Source organism: Heloderma suspectum, chromosome 16 (assembly GCF_057233095.1).
Source record: "Heloderma suspectum isolate Gila_16-S chromosome 16, 16-S_ref, whole genome shotgun sequence".
Classification (NCBI taxonomy): domain Eukaryota; kingdom Metazoa; phylum Chordata; class Lepidosauria; order Squamata; family Helodermatidae; genus Heloderma; species Heloderma suspectum.
In genome coordinates, this window is record NC_139473.1 from 1094700 (window position 1) to 1119391 (window position 24692).

General features: G+C 49.5%; 1 protein-coding gene across 4 annotated transcripts in view; it reads left to right on the top strand.

The window, feature by feature from the left end:
* Positions 1-24401, top strand: part of RPA1 (replication protein A1) — a 51280-nt gene extending 26879 nt beyond the window's left edge. The window contains exons 13-19 of one of the 4 annotated variants that reach the window (XR_014786114.1): positions 494-623; positions 1667-1843; positions 4513-4620; positions 9807-9893; positions 11323-11508; positions 23414-23566; positions 23973-24401. Coding sequence is in view for 2 of the 4 variants with exons in the window: in XM_084822573.1 (XP_084678699.1) it covers positions 494-623; positions 1667-1843; positions 4513-4620; positions 9807-9893; positions 11323-11433 (613 nt within the window). In the remaining 2 variants the exon portion in view is untranslated. Of the gene's footprint in view, positions 1-493; positions 624-1666; positions 1844-4512; positions 4621-9806; positions 9894-11322; positions 12363-23413; positions 23567-23972 lie in introns of those variants that run through there. The other 3 variants (XR_014786113.1, XM_084822573.1, XM_084822574.1) reach the window with 3 other exon arrangements.
* The last annotated feature ends 291 nt before the right edge of the window (positions 24402-24692 follow it).

Here is a 24692-nt window from a genome sequence, read left to right on the forward strand (position 1 = left end):
CAGTTTACTAAAACAAATTAAATTGCAATGCTGTTTAGTTGGTGCAGAAGTGGTAGCACCGGCTTATCTGGTAGGCAAGGGCTGGCTGCTTCTCACTTCAGACCCAAAATCTATTAAGCTCTGTCTGCATTTCTCTCCAAGCTTCTGCGAAGATAATGGTAGCATGTAATTTAACTCTCACCGTGCAAATGTCCCGGTGCCCTTAACTCCTCAGAGCAGCTGCAGTGCTGGGCTACAGCCACTAGCTGGCGTGGAAGCAAAGTAGAGTGCGCCCCCATTTTCCAAGATTATAAAATACTGTACTAATTAGAATGGAATATTAGCTTATCCTGGAATGCTATTTTAGTGAATAATATACACAACTTACTGTAATTGTTTCCTGTGTAAGCCATTGATAAAAATCCCTCTTGCGCTAAGTGCAGGAGACTAAAAATAAAAAAGTCCTGTGTGCTTCTTGTTCCTGGAACTGGGAGACGACTCTTTTTGTTTCCAGGTTTGACTCTGAAGGGCAGCTTCTGGAGTCCACCTCCATCTCTAACACACGGGGCGGGGTGGCAGGCGGGAACACAAACTGGAAGACTCTGCATGAGGCTAAATCGGAGAACCTGGGTCAAGGAGACAAGGTAAAATGGGAGAGCTCTGGGCTGTCTCCTGCCCAGGCGGGCCATTCTTCCCGAAGGATCTCTTGGTGGGGGGAGGCAGGGAAACGGTGCTGGATGTCCTCGGGTCTCTGGCGGATCAGCTCAGTGCTACAGCTGGAGGGGCCGTTCGGGATTCACCTCATTTGCATGGCCTTGGGCAAGTTGCCCCTCAGCCTCAGTTTCCCTTCTCTAAAATAAGGGTAGCAATGATCTACCTTGCAGAGTCGTAATCGGGACAAATCAATGATTAGAAGTTGCATGTTGACTTTTCTGTTTTTTATTTTAAAATGTGTCAGACTTTCCAAAATCTTACAATAAATTACCAGTTAAAACTAACAGCACAATAAAACCACACACAATATCTAGAAACAACTTTATTCCAATGGAGCAGAAAGATTAAAGACACATTTATAGCCTAAAAGGTAGCCTTATCTGTTATTTCTTTTTTAAAAAGAAAGAAAAAGCATTAACAACAGTAACCCTTCTGTCTCATAATGTTTGGATGTTAATAAAGCAAGAGCTGGAGCCTCTTACTTGTATTAGTAGGAGGCGTCTGTGCCAGTCAGGTTCTTCAGCCAGCTCAATTAGTTCATTCTCTAAATGGCTGATCCATTAATCAGTCAATTAAAACACACAGACTCGTGCTACAGTATCTCAATTCAGGTAATGTGTTGAGGATATTTAATGAATGCAGTTCTTTATCTTGACTCCTAAATAACACAGATGCATCACTTAACTCACTGCTGGGAGTTTGCGTAGTTATGCAAAGGAATGGCTCGCATGTGAACCTTTTTGAGGTGAGACATGAACGAGCGCAGATTGAGAACAAGGGTCATGGGGAAGTGAGGGTAATTGAACACGATGGGATTGAGGAGCGTAATTGGAATTACAGTCACTGGTCAGCCCAGGGACTCTGCAGTGGTCTTAGAGACCTGGCCGTGACATTGCTTCATACTTGGCTAATTTGCAAAACAAAAAACCAACTACCCACTTCATGTCTTGATACTTGCTGTCTTTCTGTTTAGGCTGACTATTTTAGCTGCGTGGGCACGGTGGTGTATCTGCGCAAAGAGAACTGCATGTACCAAGCATGTCCGTCCCCGGACTGCAATAAGAAAGTGATCGACGAGCAGAACGGGCTGTATCGCTGCGAAAAATGTGACCGGGAATTCCCCAACTTCAAGTACCGTATGATCCTCTCGGTGAGTCCCGGGGGGATGGGGGTGGGGACAGTTTCACATACCCTTCACAGCCAGACCCTTGATGGCTTGAGAGGAGAGCTCTCTGTGTGTGTGGGAGCGGAAGAGGGTTATATAAACACCAGTCTGCTTTTCCTATGGGGAAAGAGCACCAAAGATCATTTTCTGTGCTTAAGTGGGTGAGGAAGGTTTTGCTGAGCCAGTTGACATTTGCAGTGGTCCCTTCCAGGCTGTATGAAGATACATGCAGGCCTTATTTGGAAGGGAGCCTCTTCTCTCTGAAGAGGGCAGGAGGGACCACCCATCACTCAGTGGGTAGAGCGTCTCCTTTGCAGGCAGCATGTCCTCGGTTCAGCCCTTGGCATCTCCAGATTGAGCTGGGAAAGCCGCACCCGAAACCCACTCTGAGTCATCCTGGTCAGTCACACTGAGCTAGCTGGACTGATGGACTGACCCTGTGTAAGGTAGCTCCTTGTGTTCCTGAACCATGCTCAGTCCTCTGTGCATAGAAATGTGCATTGTTCATGTGCTGTGCAGAGGGACAAAACAACCCTCTTCCCCACGCCTCCTTGCAGCCCCTTAAAAGTGGAGCTTTGCAACAGCTGTGGCTCTTTTACTTCATGCCAAATGCCCACCTACTGCTTTGTACAAAACCAGCCAGACTTTGGAACCCAATGCGGCTCCGTGAGTGGACTTTCCATCTCTTATCATACTGTATGTCAACTTCAGCTCAGAAGGCATACAAAATGCCCCTTTCTTGCTAAGCTTTTTACAATGCCTTACCTACGTATTGTGGTTTTCTTTTTTTCCAAATGGCTGTTTTTGCCATTGTGTGGTGCTGTGCCATTAGACCTACCTTCCTTCCCATGCCGAACTAGGTACTGGTATATTAAAATCCCCACCACTGAGAAGTACGTGGTCTCATTAGCACTTTTGGGCGTTGAGCTTTAGCCGTTAGCTTTCTGTATGTTTGAGCATTTTCCAGATGTCCAACGAGGGAAGCGAAATGAATCCATTGCTCCTCTCACTAGGGGGTTGCACCCAACTGAACAGAGGCCCCTGCTCTGTGGTCCTGAGCCTGGGCTTTTGAGGCCTTTGCTTCCGCTGAGGTGCATCTCATCCAATGACTGTACTTTGCGAGCCTTGCCACTTATGTGGAAGCTTCATTGGCCCCTGTTTCTTTGTTAGGGAGATAAGCTAATGTGGAATGGCATTTCTGGAGAGTGGTAATTGCACTTACTCAGCCGCTCCCTATATTTAGTTCGCTCTTTTGTGGCTAATGTTCTGTGTCTCCTGCATTAATGGAACCTGCTTCAGAGCCGCGTGTCTGAGGGCTGCCATTGTGACGCCTGCTTGCACTGCCGCCACACACAGCTGCTTTCCCATCCTTCGGCTTGCAAAAGTGCCCCAAAATTAGGGCCCTCTGACTTGCCTTTAGAAGCTCCTATGCAGGGAGCCTGCTAAGGGGAGGGTTAGCTGCTGCTGGAGGCTTCGGCTCAGCTAATAGAGCAACTAAATGAACAGCCTCTCCAAATAGATGGCCTCACCTTATTAGCATGTTTGAGAATGTAAAAACTGTCCCCCGGGGAAAGGATTTATTGTGTAGAATGGAGTGGTGGGGTTGGGGGGTGGGGAGAGAGAAAGAAGCAGGAAAAGTGGTTATGAATTATAGGCCACTCAGTTTTTCCTCCTTCATTTATTCTGCCAGTCTCTGCAACGGCAAGAGGTTTCACCTAAAGATAATTGGAAGCCATTTAATCCCTTCTCTACCCTCGCCCCAAGTGGTGGGAACTATGAGGGGGGCGGAGAAACTGCACAGGCAGCAGCTTGGCAGAGATGCAGAGGCAAGGTGAGGGTTGTGCCTGACCATTCGTGTTGCTGTTGTCGCCATGGCTGCTATGACAGAATTTGAACAAGCCAATTCCAGCAAGGAGGTTCAGAGCAAAAGCTGCTGTCCAGCACAGAGGCTGCCCTGTTTGCTCCTGCAAATGTACTTTGGCAGCTTCTCCTCCAGTTGCTTGGCACGCCCAGCACTCTGCTAAAAGCTTTGTGTGCAAAACACTGTCGGGTGGGGGGAGTGTGTCTTAATTTATTGCCAAGTGAGGGGGGGGGGGCTCTGTTGGGTGTTCTCCGTCCAGGAGGAGGCAGATTTCCAAATTAGAAACTGGAGAAAAGGAAGCCCCCTTGCTCTACTCCTGGAGCTGTTCCTTTGCACCACAGTTTGCTCGGGTCACTGGGAAAAGGACCTATGCACTTTCAGGAGAGATCTGCTGCGACCTACGCCTTTGTCAATCCTGCGTTTGGTTGCCCTGCCTCCCACTGTTGTTACTATGTTGGGCACCTCCAGCCACTATACCACAGGAGCCTGGCTCTGTTTATGTTATTTATTTAAGTTTCTGCCCCACTTGCTAACCATGATCTGCACAGTAACTTTGGGTCAGTATGTCGAAGCAGATTTCCCCACCTTCCATTGTGCTGTTAAGAACCTTTCTGGGCTCCGACTGGCTCCCTGCTCAGCATTCAGTTGAGTTGGGGTCCCTGGGCAGGCTGTTTGTACGTCTGGCCAGCCTTGCCCCCATTTGTTACAGGATGAGGTGTTACTATAATGGTTTTGAGCCCATAACTGTGCCCAGCTGTGGTGGAACGTTTGCCTTCTTCCTTCTCCCCTCCAGGTGAACATCGCAGATTTTCAGGACAATCAGTGGGTCACTTGTTTCCAGGAGTCAGCAGAGGCCATTCTTGGACAAAACACGGCTTACCTTGGCGAACTGAAGGAAAAGGTCAGTTGACGGCAGCTGCTTCTTTGTTCAAGGAACGGGCGAGAGCCTTGGGGTTTCCTTATTCACCTGGATGCTGAGGTGCTGGCAGTGGTGGCCCCACTATTCTTACTGGGTATGCAAAGTCCTCTCGGGCAGCTTGACAGGAGTGAGCTCCCTTGGGAGATAGTTGTATGCTTGCCGTGGGAGATCCTTCCTCTATTAAACACGGCTGCTGTGGAAGGTGGTTCAGCTGGTGTGGGAGGAGCTGTAGCCAGGGTGCTTGTGTCACTGCTTTGTCTTAAAATGGGGGCAACTCAGGGGACTAACCCTTCTTGATCATGAGACTCCCTCTCATGGGACGAAAGTGTCTAAAATTCTGAGTCACTTTTTTCGGGAATGTGGCTGTTGGGTTTAGTGCCTGTGATTAGCAGGTGGTCCATATTACCCTTTCCTGGTTTTGTTTATTTTGAAGATTCATAGATTCATAGAATAGTAGGGTTGGAAAGGGCCTACAAGGCCATCGAGTCCAACCCCCTGCTCAATGCAGGAATCCAAGTCAGAGCATCCCTGACAAATGGCTGTCCAGCCTCGTCTTGAAGGCCTCCAGTGTGGGAGAGCCCACCACCTCCCCAGGGAATTGGTTCCATTGTCGTATTGCTCTTACAGTCAGGACGTTTTTCCTGATGTTCAGCCGGAATCTGGCTTCCTGTAACTTGAGCCCATTATTCCGTGTCCTGCACTCTGGGATGATCAAGAAGAGATCCTGGCTTTCTTCTCTGTGACAACCTTTCAAGTACTTGAAGAGTGCTATCATATCTCCCCTCAGTCTTCTCTTCTCAAGGCTAAACATGCCCAATTCTTTCAGTCTCTCTTCACAGGGCTTTGTTTCCAGTCCCCTGATCATCTTTGTTGCCCTCCTCTGAACCCTCTCCAGTTTGTCTGCATCCTTCTTAAAGTGTGGTGCCCAGAACTGGACACAGTACTCCAGATGAGGCCTAACCAGTGCTGAGTAGAGGGGAACTAGTACTTCCCGGGATTTGGAAGCGATGCTTCTATTAATGCAGCCCAAAATAGCATTGGCCTTTTTTGCAGCCACATCACATTGTTGGCTCATATTCAGCTTGTGATCGACAACAATTCCAAGATCCTTCTCGCTTGTAGTGTGGTTGAGCCATGTATCCCCCATCTTGTAACTGTGCATTTGGTTTCTTTTTCCTAGGTGCAGAACTTGGCATTTGTCCCTATTAAATGTCATTCTGTTGTTTTCTGCCCAGCACTCCAGTCTATCCAGATCACTTTGAATTTTGTTTCTGTCTTCCAAAGTATTAGCTATCCCTCCCAATTTGGTGTCATCTGCAAATTTGATCAGCATTCCCTGCACCTCCTCCTCCAAGTCATTAATACAAATGTTGAAGAGCACTGGGCCCAGGACCGAGCCCTGCGGTACCCCACTCGTGACCTCTCCCCAGTTTGAGAAGGTCCCATTGATAAGCACTCTTTGAGTCCGATTCTGTAGCCAACTGTGGATCCACCGGACCGTTGTTTCATCTAGCCCACTTTGAGCTAGTTTGCTCATCAGGAGATCATGGGGCACTTTGTCGAAAGCTTTGCTAAAGTCGAGGTATATGATGTCTACAGCATTCCCACGGTCTACAAGGGAGGTGACTTGATCAAAAAATGAGATCAGATTTGTCTGGCAGGACTTGTTTTTGACAAATCCATGTTGGCTTCGAGTAATCACGGCATTGTTGTCAAGGTGTTTCCAGATGGATTGCTTTATGATCTGCTCCAGAATTTTCCCAGGGATTGATGTCAGACTGACTGGTCTGTAGTTCCCAGGTTCCTCCTTTTTACCCTTTTTGAAGATAGGGACAACGTTAGCCCTCCTCCAGGCATCTGGCACTTCCCCCGTCCTCCATGATTTTTCAAAGAGAATAGACAGCGGTTCTGAGAGTTCTTCTGCCAGTTCCTTTATGACTCTAGGATGCAGTTCATCTGGCCCTGGAGATTTGAACTCATTCAAAGTAATTAGGTGTTCCTTGACCATATGCCTGTCGATCTCAAGCTGCAATCCTGCCCCTTCAGCCTGTACTTCGCCTTTGCCAGGGGGGTCATAGACCCTCTTTTGGGAGAAGACTGACCCAAAGTAGGAATTGAGCACCTCTGCCTTTTCTTTGTCATCTGTTATCGTTTTGCCATCCTTATTTAATAGCTGAACCACCATTTCTTTCCTCTGCCTTTTACTATTCACGTAGCTGAAGAAAGCCTTTTTGTTGTTTTTAACATCCCTTGCTAACCTCAGCTCATTCTCAGCTTTAGCCTTCCTGACGCCATCCCTGCAATTCTGTGCTATCTGCCTGTACTCTTCCTTTGTTACTTGGCCTTCTTTCCACTTCCTGTATGTGTCCTTTTTTGTTTTCAGGGCATCCCTAAGCTTTTTGTGAAGCCACATTCGCTTCTTCTGTTGTCTTCCACCTTTTCTTCTTGTTGGAATTGCTTGTGATTGTGTATACCGCACCCTTCAATCGTAATAACCACTACACATAGTAGTAATACAACCTCCCTCTCTCTTCACATGCACACCCAGCCTAGCAGCCCTCATTCCTCTGGCTGATGGGTGGGGCCAGAGGGTACGGTTGGAGCCAAGTGTCCTTTTGGGGCTGGGGGGAAGCAAGCAAGGTCCCTGCGGCTGCTCTTTCTCTGGCCAGTGAGCAAGGCCAGGCTGATTTTCCCAGGAGGCAAGGGGTGCAGCCCCTCCCAGTAGCTTTTGGTCCACTGGGTGTGGCAGAGGCCAGGCTGTGTTGGAGCTGCTTTCAGCTGTGCGTAATGAAAGCAAGAGGATAAGGTCTTCTATAGGAATGATCTGGAAAGTGTTCCTTACATTGCTCTTTACGTCCATAGGTAAGAGTGCAGTTCCTTCCCTTCAGACCCCAGGGAGGACTGTGATCTTCAAATGCTCTGTGGGAGGACCATGATCTTCAAATAGCCCCCTGTGTGGTGGGCAGAGGAGCAGTGGAGAAGGGTGGAATAGGCCCTGCCTGGCAATGTAGTACAGCTTTACCAAATTATTCAGGATGATAAAACGAAACAAAGGACACAGGTTGCTCAGGGCTCCAAAGGGTCTCTCCGGACTGGGCCAATGGGCATCAAACAAGCAAATGCAGTCTAATGGTAGTAAGTGTAAAGTGAGGCACATTGGGGAGGAAAATCCTTGCTTCACTGATGTGGGGGAGCAGCTGGGCTGGTGGTGGCTGGGATTGTGAGGTCTCAGTGGATAGTTTAGTGAAAACGTTGACCCAGTGTGCAGCAGCTGTGAAAAAGACGAATTTCACACCAGGGATCATTAGGAAAGGGAATGAAAATCCCTTCCAGTATTGTAATGCCTTTAGACAAATGTATGGTGCTACGACACTCAGAATACTGTGTACAGTTCTGGTCACCATGCCTTAAAAAAGGATATGGTAGAGCTGGAAACTGTGTTTTAAACAAAGGGCAAACAAAATGATCAAGAGGCTGTATCAACTCACCTGAAAGGTTACAATATTTTGGGATTTGGGGTTAGAAATAAGGCAAGTAAGGGGGGTGTCAGATGATAAGAGCTTCATAAAATTATGAATGGTGTAGGAAAAGGTAGACCTTTTTCTTCCTCATAATACTAGAATGCAGCAAGGTCATCCCATGAAGCGGAACGGTGCAAGATTCAGGACAGACAAAAGGAAGTCCTCCTTCACACAGCGCATAGTTAAACTATAGAATTTACTACTACAGGATGTGGTGATTGCCACCACATAGATGGCTTTAAAAAGGGGATTCATCAAATTCATGGGAAGTGGCGAAGTCTATCAATGGCTTCTAGTCATGATGGCTATATCTTATCTTCAGGGTCAGGGACAGCATGTGATTTGAACACCGGTCACTGGGGAACATGAGTGGGAGGGTACTGCTTGTGGGCTTCCCCACTGGGGCATCTGGTTGGCCACTGTGGGAATAGAATGCTGGACTAGAGAGGCCTTGGGTCTGATCCACCTTTAAGACTCTCCTGATTTTCTTAGGATTGCAGCCTAAACGTTGTGCTTCGACACTGCCCAGGTTTTCAGAAAGGCCAGTCATTTGTTCCCCAAAGAACCATTTAAACTGACAATCTTTGTGGTTTCATTACTGTGAGCGGAGTCTGCCTTAGCGTTAGCCATTCAGCCACTGGTATGAACTAGAAGAGGGCTTCCAACTGGCAGATTTAAATTTCCCTGCATGCGGTTCAGCATCTAGGTAGTGATACGCCTCTTCTAGGGCAGACTGGTGAGAGTGAAGGATTTGCTACGCTGTTGAATTCTCAGGGAAGAGAGATGCTGTGGCTGGCAAGAGTGTTACACTTTGTTGGGGTAGGTGGGCAGTGGCACTCCTGGTAAGGCGTCTGACCATGTCATTATCAAAACTGCCATCTTGGCAAGGCAAAGCCAAGCTGTGCATTTAGCACAACAAGATAATGGCATTTCTGTTTCTCTGCAGGCTGCTTTCTTGGGAAGTCAGTGTGTGATCATTAACCTGAAACTCTGAGCTTGTGCTAGCTTTGTAAGATGGGCGTAAATGAGCACCAAAAGGCTGTGAGTTGGGGGTGAAGATGCAAATGGGAACATGGGATGGCTAAGAATTGGTCCAGTTGGATTTGGGGCAGGCAGAACCTCCGATCAGAAAGAACAGGACTGGCCACAGCGAGCTTGGTTTGGAGTACTTCTCTGTAAGCACTGAAGCCCACGGCTCCCTGGCTGGAGTTAAAGATACCCAAAGAGCCTTCAGCACTGTTTCCGTTGATATAACTGGAGCTTCAGGATGTGGCTTGTGAGATAAGCAGGAAAGCTGACTGCCACTGATAAGACTCCTGGCAACGAAGTGGCTGTCCACGTTGGTCTTTGAAGGGTTCATAATTACACGTCTGCTTTAATCACAGTTGAGAAGCCTTGCACCTTCAGCCGATATGGTCACCGTTTCGCTGCCTGCCGGTTCCTAGGGCTGGGGAAGAGCTTGTGGCAGGAAGGCTGTACTTCCTTCACGCCGGCAGCTCTGACTCTGGAGAAGAAACCCACCCTTGATGGGAAGGCGTAATGGTGCAGTTCCACCCCTTTTGTCTTTTTCTGTGTCCCCACTCTGCCGACTAGGGGGCCTTAGAATTGATAGGGCTGTTGACACCTGTCTGTCCTGTTCTTCCACAGAATGAGCATGCTTTCGATGAGGTGCTCCAGAACGCCAACTTCACCACCTATGAATTCCGGATCAGAGTCAAGCTGGAGACTTTCAACGTAAGCCAGGCACACATCTATGCACACACACTTGGACACCTCTGCCCCCCCGCCCTTTGTGGCTTAATCATAGAATCATAGAATAGTAGGGTTGGAAGAGGCCTACAGGCCATTGAGTCCGACCCCCTGCTCACTGCAGGAATCCAAGTCAGAGCATCCCTGACAGATGGCCATCCAGCCTCGCCTTGAACGCCCCCGGTGTGGGAGAGCCCACCACCTCCCTAGGTAATTGGTTCCATTGTCGTATTGCTCTAACAGTCAGGAAGTTTTTCTTGATGTTCAGCCAGAATCTGGCTTCCTGTCACTTGAGCCCATGATTCCGTGTCCTGCACTCTGGGATGATGGAGAAGAGATCCTGGCCTTCCTGTCTGTGACAACCTTTCAAGGACTTGAAGAGCGCTATCATATCTCCCCTCAGTCTTCTCTTCTCAAGGCTAAACATGCCCAATTCTTTCAGTCCCTCCTAGGGCTTTGTTTCCAGTCCCCTGATCATCTTTGTTGCCCTCCTCTGAACCCTCCCCAGTTTGTCTGCATCCTTCTTAAAGTGTGGTGCCCAGAACTGGACACAGTACTCCAGATGAGGCCTAACCAGTGCTGAGTAGAGGGGAACTAGTACTTCCTGGGATTTGGAAGCGATGCTTCTATGAATGCAGCCCAAAATAGCATTGGCCTTTTTTGCAGCCACATCACATTGTTGGCTCATCTTCAGCTTGTGATCGACAACAATTCCAAGATCCTTCTCGCTTGTAGTGTGGTTGAGCCATGTATCCCCCATCTTGTAACTGTGCATTTGGTTTCTTTTTCCTAGGTGCAGAACTTGGCATTTGTCCTTCTTAAATGTCATTCTGTTGTTTTCTGCCCAGCGCTCCAGTCTATCCAGATCACTTTGAATTTTGTTTCTGTCTTCCAAAGTATTAGCTATCCCTCCCAATTTGGTGTCATCTGCAAATTTGATCAGCATTCCCTGCACCTCCTCCTCCAAGTCATTAATACAAATGTTGAAGAGCACTGGGCCCAGGACCGAGCCCTGCGGTACCCCACTCGTGACCTCTCCCCAGTTTGAGAAGGTCCCATTGATAAGCATTCTTTGAGTCCGATTCTGTAGCCAACTGTGGATCCACCGGATCGTTGTTTCATCTAGCCCACTTTGAGCTAGTTTGCTCATCAGGATATCATGGGGCACTATTCCAATCTGGAATACTGTGTCCAGTTCTGGGCACCACACTTGGTGTCTGCACCACTCCTCTACCCATAGCACAGAATGGGGTGCTCGCCCAGAGCATGAGCCTTTAAGAATTGGCCTTCCCAATCAATTCTGGTTTTGCTTTCAGTGCTGGGAACTCTGAAACCATGTCAGACACTTGCCAGCAATGCCCCAGCCCAGCTTCTGATCTGTCCTCACCTGAAGCTTCCTCTCTTTCTTCCCAAGGATGAGTCACGCCTGAAGGCTACAGCGATGGATGTGAAACCTGTCAGCCACAAGGAGTACAGCAAGAGACTGATCATGAACATCCGGAAGAATGCTGCACAGCTGGGGTGAAGAGGAGGACCTGCTTGGCACCAGACTGCTTCGAGGCAGAACTGGGTCTTCTCTGTAGAACAACTAAAGACAAAGGTTTATATTGGTTTCTCCCCATCCCACACAGCGGTCCCTTTTGGTGCAAGTTCCAGAATGATTTGCAGCCTCCTCTTCTTGATTGGCTTGGTTATCTCTTGTGTTTTCTGTGGTGTGGTTGGCATGAAGAAAATGCCTGCAGTGTATCATGGGCTGAGCTGGGGCAGGGAGTTTGTCTAGGCAGTGGCAGCAGATGACCTGTGGGTGGGGCAGGGATCTAACTGGGGCCTGATGTTCCATTTTATCTAGGCAAGGATGGACATAAAAGGTGAAATAGCAGCTCCTTCCCTTCCCCACCCCAAAAACTCAAGAAGGGCTTGGACACCTGGGCTCCAAGTCGAGTGGGAGGGCCAGTGTTGCAGTGCAGCTGTCCTAGCTGGGAGGGCTCTCTTAGCACAGCCGAGGCTTCCCTCCCCCACCCCGTTTCTTTGCATTCAAAGACTTTCTTCCTTCCACAGGTGCCAGACAGTTGTTAATGCTTCAAATGGCAATATGGTAGAATTATTAATCAAAGACATATCTCTTATATCTGAAGAATATCCTTCCTTCAGGGTTTAATAGACTGAGTCAGATGAACCTGATATTAATCAAAATTGTCTCTTCTGAGAGAGGCTGATAAGCATTGACTCTTCATCCCCCTGGGAAATCTAGGCAACTACAAAGCAGTGCTTTAGTTTTTCACTTCAATTAATATTGCATTTTGGGGGGGCTGCAGACTGCAGTGCCTCACTACCTGTCCGTACTTTTCCTGTTTGTATGTGAACAATTCTGGATTTGTTTATCATGAAGGGGAAGCAAGCCTTCAGACTAGGGGATAGGTTTCTTTCTCAATAAAACTGTGTTTTGTTCTTTAGCTTTGTGGGTTCTGCTTTCTGCAAACACCAGTAGTTTCTCGTTACTGGAAAGCAATTAATAAGTTTTCATAATACATTTTCATGGGTGGGGTTGGGGGGATGCTGCCTTATTACTGGCGCTAAAGTTGGCTCAATTGGGAAGGGGAGATTTCCCAGCCTTGTGTTTGCAGAGACTGATACATGATCGTTTTGCTGGTGAAGGTGGATGATCTGGCATTAATATTTACACAGCAGCCTAAAGCTAACCAGGCTTTGAGATCTGCTTGCACGCATGTGCGCGCATGCGCGCGTACACACTGAACTGGTATCAGGAACAGAAGCTGCGCTGTTGGGCTTCCCAGTTAGCAGAGCAGGAGAGCTCCGTGTGCCTCTGATCACATTAATTATGCATTCTTTGGCTGCAGCAAAGGGTTGGCTGCACGGCTCTCAGCAGCCAGGGAGCGTTGCCGTTTTCCTGTGGTGGTGAATTGAATGGCTACTCTGGAGCAAACAGGATACTTTTCCCAGCCCCTGTGGAGCGGAGCTGCCTCCTGTGTGTTGTTGGTGTTTAGTCGTGTCCTTTCTCTCTGGTGATGGCCGTGAGGGGACTTCCCTTGTCCCGCAACCTCTTGGCCCCGCTCTCCCCCCCCCCCCCCCGGTTCTAGACAGGGAGCTTTAGTTGGGTCTCTTGGACTTAACCCCCAGGCACTTGTGTTTCTGCCGCTCGTTATGGGAGGTGTTTGTTCCCTCTGACCTTGCTTATGAAGTGTTGGCTGGAAAATTACGGTCTTCCATCTGCTTCACGATTGACAAATTGCAGGCTTGGAGTGATCATCTTTCTTTCTGGTCTGCTAACCAGTCTTTTGCTTCTCCTGTCTCCCATTCACTTTTCCCTCCCCTCAAATTGGGAAAGGCGAAGACGAGGCAGGAAGGCAGAGCTTTCAGGACACAGTGTCCACTGGGCTGATGATCGAATTGGGGGTGTGGGGGCAGTCTGGTGGCATTCCCGCACCCCTCATCAACTGCCTGCAGGACACTTGTGAGCATCAGGTGTCCTAGCGAGATGTGACCAGGGCCCGCTTCGTAGCCATATATCCTGATTAGGTGCGGGTGTGGAGACCTGATCTTTCTCTTGGAAATAGAGCATCAATAACGGGCAGTCACGGGCAGCAATCTAGCAGCTTTCACTGAACTCTTTGGGAGTGGCGGGCGGAGAGTTGTGTTTTCTCTGGTGTTGCATCTAAGCCGGAGGTGGGGGGCCGGGCGGTGAGATGGAGGAGAGAAGAAAAGAGAACCAAAACATTCCACTTCCAGTTCTTAAATGTGCCTTGAATTCCCTGGTGTGTCGTTGTTCAAGGGACTGAAAAACAGATAGTGATGATCTGATTCCTGTCTATTTCCAATGCTTTATGATTCCCATTAAAGCCCCAGATGGTCTCTAGTGGGTTTCACTGACATTTTGAGTTCTGTAGGTCCAAAATACCCCCACTCCTCTCTGCCTCCCCCCACCCCCCACTTAAGACTGTCTCTGAACAGTAGAAATATTATTGATCCGGGTATTTAATACACTAATGAAACAGACGGATATTGACTGCGTAATTAATACACTCCCTAAAAGTGAAGTTTGGCAACGCGGATAGAGAAAGCCGTATTGACGGCTGCCGTTCTGGCAGAGTGCCTGCCTCGGCAGCCTTATTTATAGCTGAGAAAGCCGGTTCCTCTCCGTATCATGAGTCAGGACCACTTGCCACACGCCGGAGAGCTGCTTTTCCTCTTACCTGCTTGAAGCTTTCCATTTATCTGCGGGGGTGCGAAAATTCTCCAGCAGTTAGCTTTTCCACCTATTGTACTATTCCTTAGCACAGTAGTGTATGTGTGTGTGTGTTAATGGCTTTATTATTTGGAGCCTCCCTTGAAACAACTTCTCTGCGCAGCAGCACATGAGCCTGTGGTTTGTGGACTTCAGGTCTTCCTTCCCAAGGAGGTTCTGCCTGCTTCTTCCGGCAGGCACTGGCATTCCCTGCTCGGTTGCTCTTGTGCTGTTACCAGGCCAAGAGGCCGACCCTGAGAGACCTTGCTTGACTCCTTCGCATGGTGTCAAGAATGCCCATGGTGGAGGGGGGAGGAGGCTGCTTATTAATTTTTATGTTCATTTATTTGAAGTATTTTATGCTACTCTTCAGGCATAAAGGCTCCCAGCTTACGAACAGTCTGTTAAACAAGATGGTCCTCTGCCTGCAGGCTTACACTCTAAAAAGACACAACTTGCAAGGCAGAAGGGAGGGGGAAGGGGAAAATCAGTTCTTTCAGCAGGGCTGGTGGAATGGCCTTGCTCTCTCTCTCATCTCCCTGCTTGTGCTGCTGGGACACTCGCCCCCATCTTTCCAGGGGTTCACCTGACCTTTGGCCCTTAAGCCAGCCTTAACAATAGACAGGAGCAAGATCGGAAGCTGCCTTGCACCAAATCTGCCCACTGGTCCTTGTAGCTCAATATCGTATGCACTGCCTGGCAGCAGCCCCCAGGGTTTCAGGCAGTGAAGAGTCTTTCCCAACCCTAGCAGGAGATGCTGGATGTTCAACTTGGGATCTTCTGCATGCACAGCAGGGGCTCTACCACCGAGCTTTGTTCCTTCCCCTAACAATAAGGTTCCAGTCCTCATGGGTCTGAAGAAAAGGCTGATTTAAACAGGAACACTAGAAGTTGCCTTATACAGAGTCAGACCACTGCTCCATCCGACCCAGTGTTGCCTGCCCTGACTGGCAGCAGCGGCTGTCCTTGGTTCCAGGCAGGGGCCTTTCCAGCCCTACCTGGAGATTCCAGGGTCAAACCTGGGACCTTTGCATGCAAAGCAGGGGCTCTGACACCGAGCAATGGCCCCTTCCCTGGGTGGCAAGCATAAATTTAATTCTGGCCACCAGCAGGGAAAGCCGCTGTTAAACATCACTGCAGGAGAAATGAGCTGTATTTTTAAGAGAGAGGCAGGCGGCCTCTCAAAAGGGCTCCAGCCTGCATCCTGCATAGTGCTGAGTTGGTCTCACGGCTGAGAGGGGGAGGGGTTTCTACGTGCACATGTACACACATGCTCTTCCACTCCTTTCCTGTAAAATCCCCTTGCTGGGTAGTAGGTACAAAAGGGAAGCACTTCCTTTACCTCTGTGAACATAAGAGCCCTGCTGGATCAGACCAAGGGTCCATCTAGTCCAGCGTTCTGTTCACACAGCAGCCAACCAGCTGTCAACCGGGAACCCACAAGCAGGGCATGAACGCAACAGCGCCCTCCCACCCATGTACCCCAGCAACTGGTGTACATAGGCTCACAGCCTCTGGTACTGGAGGTAGCACATAGCCATCAAGGCTAGTACCCATTGATAGCCTTTTCCTCCAGGAATTTGTCCAACCCTCTTTTAAAGCCATCCAAATGGGTGGCTATCAATACATCCTGTGGTAGCAAATTCCATAGTTCAACTATGCACTATGTGAAGAAATACTTCCTTTTATCTGTCAAATTTGATGCATGAAGCAACAAAAAAGGCCCTCACTAGGGACTAGAAGCCATTACTGGCTACCCAGCCAAAGTTTTTGGGTCTCCCAATTAGGACAGATGCCAGATGCATGTTCATCTTAGCCTGGTGATGCTTCAGTGGTGAAGGCTGAGAACCTCCCATGGCCAGCTGTGGGGCAAGGGAGTTGCTGTCCAGCACTTCTGGAGGGCTCCAGGTGGGTGAGAGCTGCATTGATGGCCTCCCCTTTGCCCCTTCTCCCCATGGACATGTTCAGGCGTGGCTTGCTCCTGCCCAGCTCTGGCAACCAGCACTCAGCAATGACGATGAAGAGCCAGTCTGCTGGGCAAGGCCTCTCTTCCTGAGACAGGGGAGCTGCCCCCAGCTACAGGAGACGGTGCTGAGTTAGATGGACCCATGATTGGACCTGGTCTGCGGTCACTTCATGGGTGGCAATGCTGATTCCATGTTCACAGCCCTTGACTGCTGGCTTTCGCAGCAAGTGGTGGCCAGATAATGTTTTGAGATGGCTCTCTTCGTGCCCCAGTTGCTCCTTGCAGGTGGCCACTCTGACTTTCCCTTTGCTCCCCCACTTAGTCTTCCAGACCAGGTCTGCCTCCACTTTAAAGCCATTTACCTGACAGGTGTCATAACGAGGCGAGGTTGGGCTGCTGCATAGCTGAACCTGAACTATGGAAGCAGCCGGATAAATAGTTGAGTGTCTTAAGACCAGGTGGAGCTATTTACGTCTAATTCAGAAGCTGGTATAGTGATGCGTCTCTCTCCCCCCCCCCCCCATTTCAAGCAATTTTGCGGGGGGGGGGGTTGGATAAAACCTTCCAACTCCCAAGTGTATTGATTTTCTGGTAATTGGAGCTTGTGCTGTCATTAAAAATGACAGCTTTCTCTGGATAATATTCCTACCTAGCACTTGTAAAAATGCAGCGAACATAACCTATATTTAACTTGCAGTATCTCAAGTTCTCCCGGTAGCTGCTTCCTCCAGAATCTCAGGCTGATGAACAGACGAAGCAGCCTTGTGCTGAGTGAAACCGTTGGCCCATCAAGCCTAGTCTTGTCTCCTCTGATTGCCTGAGACCTGAGAGAGCCATTCCAGAGAGTTTCTGGGGATTGATTGAACGCTGGATCTTCTGCGGGCTTTGCCAGAGCCTACTTTTAGAAAGGCTCTTGACTGGGACCAACACTCTCATCTCGTGGACCATAGGATTCCTAATGCCAACCATTTTCTTGAGGTTTCTGCCATTTGTATCTTGCACTGAGAAACGGTGATGGACACAGGCTGAGTGCAAGTGGTTGAACATGGAGTGACTCGATTCTCATCCAACCCAGGTTATCTGAGTGATGCTTATCCTACCTTGAATTGGAAAGTCCTCTGTGAGTGTGGTGAACACTTGACTGTCCCTATCCACACTCCCATGCCTGCCTGACATCCACTAGGATATTTGCCACCTGTCCATCTCGCTTCTTCCTTCCCTTCTAACCCAATTTTTTATTCCCTCTCCAGGCTTAGAGTATCCACATAGATCTCTTCTGGATCTTTGTTTTGCAACTTGTCACCTTTCCCCTTGAACAGAGTTTTGGGCATCTGCTTGTGTATCCTAAGTAGAGCATTATTCTAACTGTGCACGTCTTGGAGACGATCCCCTGACGCCACAAGTTGTGTGTGAGAGTGTTTATGTACTCTGAAGGTGGTCATTGGTTTTGGGGATAAACTTCCACCTTTCCTGAACCAACTCGGCCCCCTCCACAGCTCTTTTGTCAGCTCAGCGAATGTGTTTCGTGCTGAAGTGTTGAGGGGATGCCCCATAATTGAGTCACTGCTTTATCGCAATCTGTTTCCACTCCTCTGCCTGGAAGCATTCTACCCATAACCCACTAATTAAGCAGGAAAATGGTTTGCAACGTGTAACTGCCTCACCAAACAAACTTGTTTCAGAGGATGCCAGAACTTACTCTGCAGCCATTTTAAGCATCTCCTCTTGAATGGCAGAGGGTTTTTTACAGCTGTAGCTCAGTGGCAGAGCCCCTGTTTTGCATGCAGAAGGTCCCGTGTTCAATCTTCAGATAGAGCTAGGAGATCTTGCCTGAAACCCTGGAAAGCCATTGCTGCCAGTCAGTGTCAACAATACTGGGTTAGATGGAGTTGGTATAAGGGTCTGACTTTGTATAAGGCAGCTTTTGCTGTTCGTTCTGCACTTAGAACAATGCTCCTGGGGGGCTGAGAGAGAACCCCCTTTATTAATCCTCATTAGAATGACATTTATTTGTTTGTTTGTTTGTTTGAATTTATTAATCGCCCATCTGGCTGGTCACCCAGCCACTCTGGGCTATGTACAGCATATAATAAAACAGTTTAAAACAATAAAATTCTACAATAAAAACGTTTTCTAAAATACCCTAACCCACCCCAAATGCCTGCCTGAACAACTACGTTTTTAATGCATGGCGGAAGCTCATTAAAGAGGGGGCATGGCAGAGTTTCCTAGGGAGGGAGTTCCACAGAGTGGGGGCCACCACAGAAAAGGCCCTCTCCCTCATCCTCACCAGCCTAGCTGTCCTAGGACAGAGAGAAGGCCATCCAAGGCTGATCTTGTTAAGCGGCCTGTCTGGTGTTGCTGGAGGCGTTCCTTAAGATAGGCTGGGCCGGAACCATATAGGGTTTTAAAGGTCAAAACCAACACCTTGAATTTGGCCCGTAAAATAACTGTTAACCAGTGCAACTCCTTCAGCACTGGAGTGATGTGATCTTGCCGGCGGCTGCCTGTAATCAGGTGAGCCGCCGCATTCTGTACCAGCTGCAGCTTCTGAATCGTCTTCAAGGGTAACCCCACATAGAGCGCATTACAGTAGTCTAAATGAGAGGAGACCAGGGCATGTACTACCGATGGGAGCAGATAGTCGAGAAGGAAGGGGCGCAGCCGCCGTATCAGATGGAGTTGATACAGCGCTGTCCGGCTCACAGCTGACACCTGAGCCTCCATGGACAGCTGGGAGTCCAAAATGACGCCCAGGCTGCGGACTTGGTCTTTCAAGGGTAGCATTCCATTCAATTCCCCATTCAAAACCAGGTCAACATCTCCCAGCCTCCTCTTGTCTCCCACCAAAAGTACCTCGGTCTTGTCAGGGTTCAGCTTATTTCTCCCCATCCAACCACTCACCGTCTCCAGACATTTGGACAGGGATTCTACGACCAACCGTGGTGAAGATTTGAACGAGAGGTAGAGCTGCGTGTCATCTGCATATTGATGACACCGCACGCCAAACCTCCTGATGATAGCCCCCAGCGGCTTCACATAGATGTTAAATAGCATCGGGGAGAGGATGGAACCCTGTGGCACCCCACAAGTGGGTGGCCATGGGTCTGAAACATCCTCTCCCAGTGCTGCCCTCTGGTACCTGCCGGAGATAAAGGACCGGAACCACCGCAATATGGTGTCTCCAATGCCCAGCCCATCCAGGCGGTCCAGGAGGATACCGTGGTCAACGGTATCAAAAGCTGCTGAGAGGTCGAGGAGTACAAGGAAGGAGCATTCACTCCTATCCAGAGCCCTCCTCATATCATCCGCCAAGGTGACCAAGGCCGTTTCTGTCCCATGCCCAAGCCTGAAGCCCGACTGAAATGGGTCTAGATAATCGGTTTCTTCCAAGTGTGCCTTCAACTGCATCGCCACCACCCGCTCAATCACCTTGCCCAAAAATGGCAGATTTGAGACTGGGCAAAAGTTGTTCAGAACTTGGGGATCCAAGGAGGGCTTCTTTAAGAGTGGTCTTATCACTGCCTCCTTGAGGGCTGATGGCATCACTCCCTCCTCAAGGGAGGCGTTCACCACCGCCCTGATCCCCTCACCCAGTCTCTCTCTGCAGCCCATAATGAGCTAAGATGGGCAAGGATCAAGTAAGCAGGTGGTCGGCCTTACAGATGAAAGCACCTTGTCCGCTTCATCAGAAGGAAGAAGCTGGAACCGATCCCACAAAACCGGTTTGCCACAGGCCGTCTCCTGCTCACTAACTGTATCCACAGCGCACGGAATAACACTCCTAATCTGATCAATTTTATCTGCAAAGTGCCTTGCCAAGGCCTCACAGGAGGCCTTAGAATGCTCCAGTGGTTCCGGAGCCACAGGACCGACCAGGCTCCAGACCACTTGGAACAGCCTCCTGGGACAGCACTCTGCAGACGCGATAATATTCCTTTTTAATAAATATGGATAATAAAAGAATAATGTTCCTTTTTAATAAATATGGATAATATTTCCAGCATATTATTCCGTTTTTGCTGCCTTCACTGCCACGTGATAGGCTGAAGATACATCTCTAGCCCGTGTCTGATCGTCTTTGGAGCGAGACTTCCACCATCGGAGCTCTAGCCGTCTCACCTCCTGTTTCAAAGCTCGTAACTGTGGATTGAACCATGGTGCAGTCCGAGCCCTGTTCAGGGGGAGAGGGCGTTTCGGAGCCATCTGATCTAATGCCCCAGTGATTGCGGCATTCCAGCCACCCACCAGGGTCTCGACTGAGTGGCCGTTGGCGTGCTCCAGGGAATCCCCAAGCGCATTCAGGAATCCATTTGGATCCATAAGACGCCTGGGGCGGACCATTTTAATGGGTCCTCCACCCCTGCGGAGGAGTTGTGGGATCGAGAAGTCTAACGTCACCAGATAGTGATCTGACCATGACAAGGGGGTGGTGGATATACCCCCGACTTCCAGATCACTCCCCGCTTCTCCAGAAACAAACCCAAGGTCTAGTGCATGACCGGCTGCATGGGTGGGCCCAGTTAGAATATGGTGCAGCTCCCAGGAAGCCATGGTCTCCATGAAGTCCTGAGGTGCTCCTGTGAGGATGGCCTCTGAATGTACGTTGAAGTCCCCCGACACCAATAACTTAGGAGACTGTACACGCACATTAGAGACCACCTCAAGCACCTCAGCCAGGGAGTCAGTCATGCAGCGGGGTGGACAGTACACGAGCAGAATCCCCAGACTGCCCTTTGGGCCTAACCTCCAGTACATGCACTCAGCAACCTTGGTCTCCCGGAGAGTGGGTCTGGTGAAGACCAAGGACTCTCGGTAGATAACAGCCACTCCCCCTCCCCGTTCCCAACCCTCGGCTGCTGTGCATACGAAAATCCGGCTGGACATATGGCTGCAAGAGTTGGAGCAGCAGCCTCGGCCAGCCTGGTCTCTGTAATACATGCCAGGTCTGCACCCTCATCCAGGATCATGTCATGGATGAGGGAGGTTTTCTGGGTAACAGACCTGGCATTGCAGAGCAGCAAACAAAGGCCAGAAGATGGGGTCACGCCTCCCCCAGCCATCCTTTGGCTCTGGACAGGCCCAGAGCAGGGGACAGATACTACACATCTCTCCCTTGTTCCCGTTACCTGGCATGGCCTGCCCCTCATGCTCCGCCAGCGCCTGCTGCCCAGCCTCGGTATGTTCTGGCTCCCAACACTCCCCCCACTGCCTCCATCAGGTGGACACATGCCCCCTCGCTCCCGCCTATCAGGCAGGCTACCCACCCCTAAAAACACAACAGAATCCCCCTGAAATTTAAAACAACAATTAAAAAGGCAGCTTTCTCCAATTTCTCCAGTGCTCTCCGGTTGCATTGGACTACAGTTCTCACCTTATGGGAGTTGTAGTCCAGCCCATCTGAAGGATGCCCAGGTGGGGGAGGCTGCTTCAAGAGTTACATGCTCAGAAGCAGATGTGGAGGCACTGCTGTTACTAGAGCCATGTGTGCTGACCCTCAGCACAGAGGTCTCTTGGCCACGCTTGAGTTGCACTGTGATGGTGCTGGAGCCCTCCTCTTCATCTGTCTCGCAGGCAGGCCAGGGAGTGCCCTGCCCGCTTCACCCTCATGTTTCCAATGGAAGCCATTAGCCCCTCTCTGTGTTTGGAGGGGGGAGTGATTGAAGAACGAGGGGGAAATGAAGCCCCCAGTGCTGCAAGCCGGGTCTAGATGGAGTGCAGGTAGCCGAGCTGATTACCAGGTGAAATTGGCTTTTTTCCTCTCCTCCCATCCTTCTTTCCCGGCCTCCCGCCAAACTCCAGCTTGTAAGTCGGGGCTTGGAGATATTCGCTCAGTCTAAGAGGCCTCTTGCTACTAGTTAGAGCAGTGCCAACTCGGCCGTTCGTCTGAATCGCAGCAGCCTTTATTTAGTGCCTTCATTACCCCACAGCCTTCAGGCATTGGAATTAGAAGCCCTGCACGTCAGCCCTCATGGGTCAGTGTTCTTTCCTTGGGGTGGGGAGCTGGGGGGAGATTCACACTTTATTTTGCTTCCTTTTCCCCTTAACTGTGGATGGGCTGAGCATGCAGAGGTGGCCACTGCCCTACGCTCGGTTCATCTAAGGGTCCTCGTGGGCTTCTCATTTGGACATAGACCATCTCTTTCCTCCTGCCATATGACTCTCACAGGACAGCTTCAGTGGGAGGAAGATGACGAATGTGTTCCTCATTCAATTTCTAACCAGGAAAACGCTCCAGGTTTGCCCTGCTAAATGCTGCAAGCCCCAATAGCCCCCCATCTTCAAAATGGTGGTAATGGAAAGCTCAGCTGACTCCCGCCACTGCCGCGGAGTGTATTTATAACTCAAATGCTAATTGGTCCTCTTGTTGACTCATAAAGAAAAAATCTCTGGCTCTTACATGCCAAATCCTGGTAGCAGAGATTAATCCATTCAGCTTGGTTGGGGAAGTTCAAGTTCATAATTGGGAGAGGCAATGTCAGTTTGTCTGTCTCTGTCTTCAGCTGTTTCCTTTGCAGGCATCTTGGCTTAAGCCTCATCTGTGAAGAGGTGTAGGATACTTTGGGCAGTGGCAGAGTGTGTCCTATTTATATAAAAGGGTGGGAGTCGGATGAGAGGCCTGCACTGATCACGCTTCTTGGAAACTAATCACTTTTTTTCTCCTGGTCCTAACCTCTGTACCTTTTAGGACTTTCGATATGGCCTCCTATTTAATATTTGTCTAACAGTGTCGCACAGTTGCTGCACAGAAGTTAAGGCATGAACTGGCTGGGGCATGCTGGGAGTTGCAGTCCAACACATCTCAAGGGCACCAGGTTGGGGAAGGCTCCCTTAGGTCAAGGGTGGCCAGAAGTAGATTTCCAAATGTTTCAAACTTCATCTCCCAGAAGCCGCTGTCAGTGGTCAGGAAAGCTGGGAGTTCATGTCCAAAGCCCACCCCTGCCTTAGGTGACTTGAGGCAAGTTGCTTTCTTTTCAGCTTTCCTTTCCCCACTATCTGCAGGGTGGCGACAAGAACACTGACCTAACCTTACAGGGCGTTGTAAGAATGTTTGAGATAATTAAGTGCATTGAGTAGCGAGAAAACCATGGTAAATGCTGCTGGTAAGGCAGATTTAGAAGAGGTCCAAGGGGTGCATCAGCCCAGTGTCCTGTCACTTCATAGTGAGGAGTTGGGTGTCTCTGGGCCAGCGTTCAGAGTGGCGATGCCTACCTTCCTCCTCTGCCCCGAACAACTTAGGGAAAACCCATGTGCAGTTGGTTTCAGAAATGATTGGTACTAGGATTTCTCCCACAGGTCTTCCCTACCCCCCACCCCCCCAAAAAATGCATTCCGAAGACCAAGACATCCTCCGAAATGTCAACTGTCCTGCTACATTCCCCAGTTTTTCATCTCCATGCAATCCAGGAGGATCCAGAATCTTACCTCTTGACACTGATATCCTGTCAGGTTAGCATATGTGGTGACTATCCCATTTGTTTTTCACAATAACCCTGCAAGGTAGATTAAGCAGAGAGAAACAGAGCCTGGCCCACAGTCACCCAGTGAGCTTCATGTCTGAGTGTGAATTTGAACCTAGGTCTCTAGTTACCAAGGCATTCACATGAACCACTATACTGGATGTCACTGAAGCGATAGGATCTTGGAGAAACAGCTGAGGTTCTGGTTGCCACGTGAAGTGACTATAAGTAACTGTGATGGCCTGGGTCAGGATGTTGCCTCTCAGTCCATCATCTGAGGCTCAGTCTGAAAAATTTCCCAGGCAGTGGTGAAGCATCCTGCTCCCTAGTGGAACCCTCTTCCACACTTCCTCAACTGCCTTGTAACTTCGGTCCCCTTTTTCTTCTTCTGTAAGGCTTGCGGGGTTACAGCTTCTGCCATGGAAACAGTGCCAGTTAAGCTGAAAGAGAGGAGAAGGCGGCAGCTCTGCATTTTAAAGGTCTGTGTATGGATGAAGACCCCTCTGCAGAGACCCTGACTGAAATAGGTACTGCTTTGGCTCCTGGAAAAGCAGGGGGTCGGGGAGGAACTAGAGTCTGCTCAGCAGCCACCGCCACTCTTCTGGGGGGAGGTTGAGCTTGGCAGATACAGGCTGGAAGGTAAATGCATTGAAGCAGTTTATAGAAACACTTGAGAGTAAGCAGGGAGGTGCAGCCAATAGGCAGGTTCCAGCAATGAGGGCATAAATGTTCCAAATGTGCTTGGGGTAATTAGTTTTGAATTACCATGTGCATATTTTAAATATCTCACGATCATCCGAGGACTGTATAAACAGCTTTCCTGCAGCTTCGCGTGAGAGTTTGTTCTTTCTTTCTTTCTGCTGAGCACTTAGTGCTCCAGTCTGGTGGCCTGGAGAGCATGAAAGCACCTCGGTTCCCCCAGCAGGAGGAACAGGGTCTAGAAAAGGAATGGAGCGTCCCTCCAGCTTGCCCAGCTTTGCTGTGGAGAGCAAGAGTTCCCTCAGTCCGTGAGGAGGGTGGCAGCAAGCACATGAAGCTGATACGAGAGGGGTTCTGGCTGCAAATGGCGTTTCTTATCAGGGCACAGTTGAAATAGTTGTGTGTTGCGCGGAGGC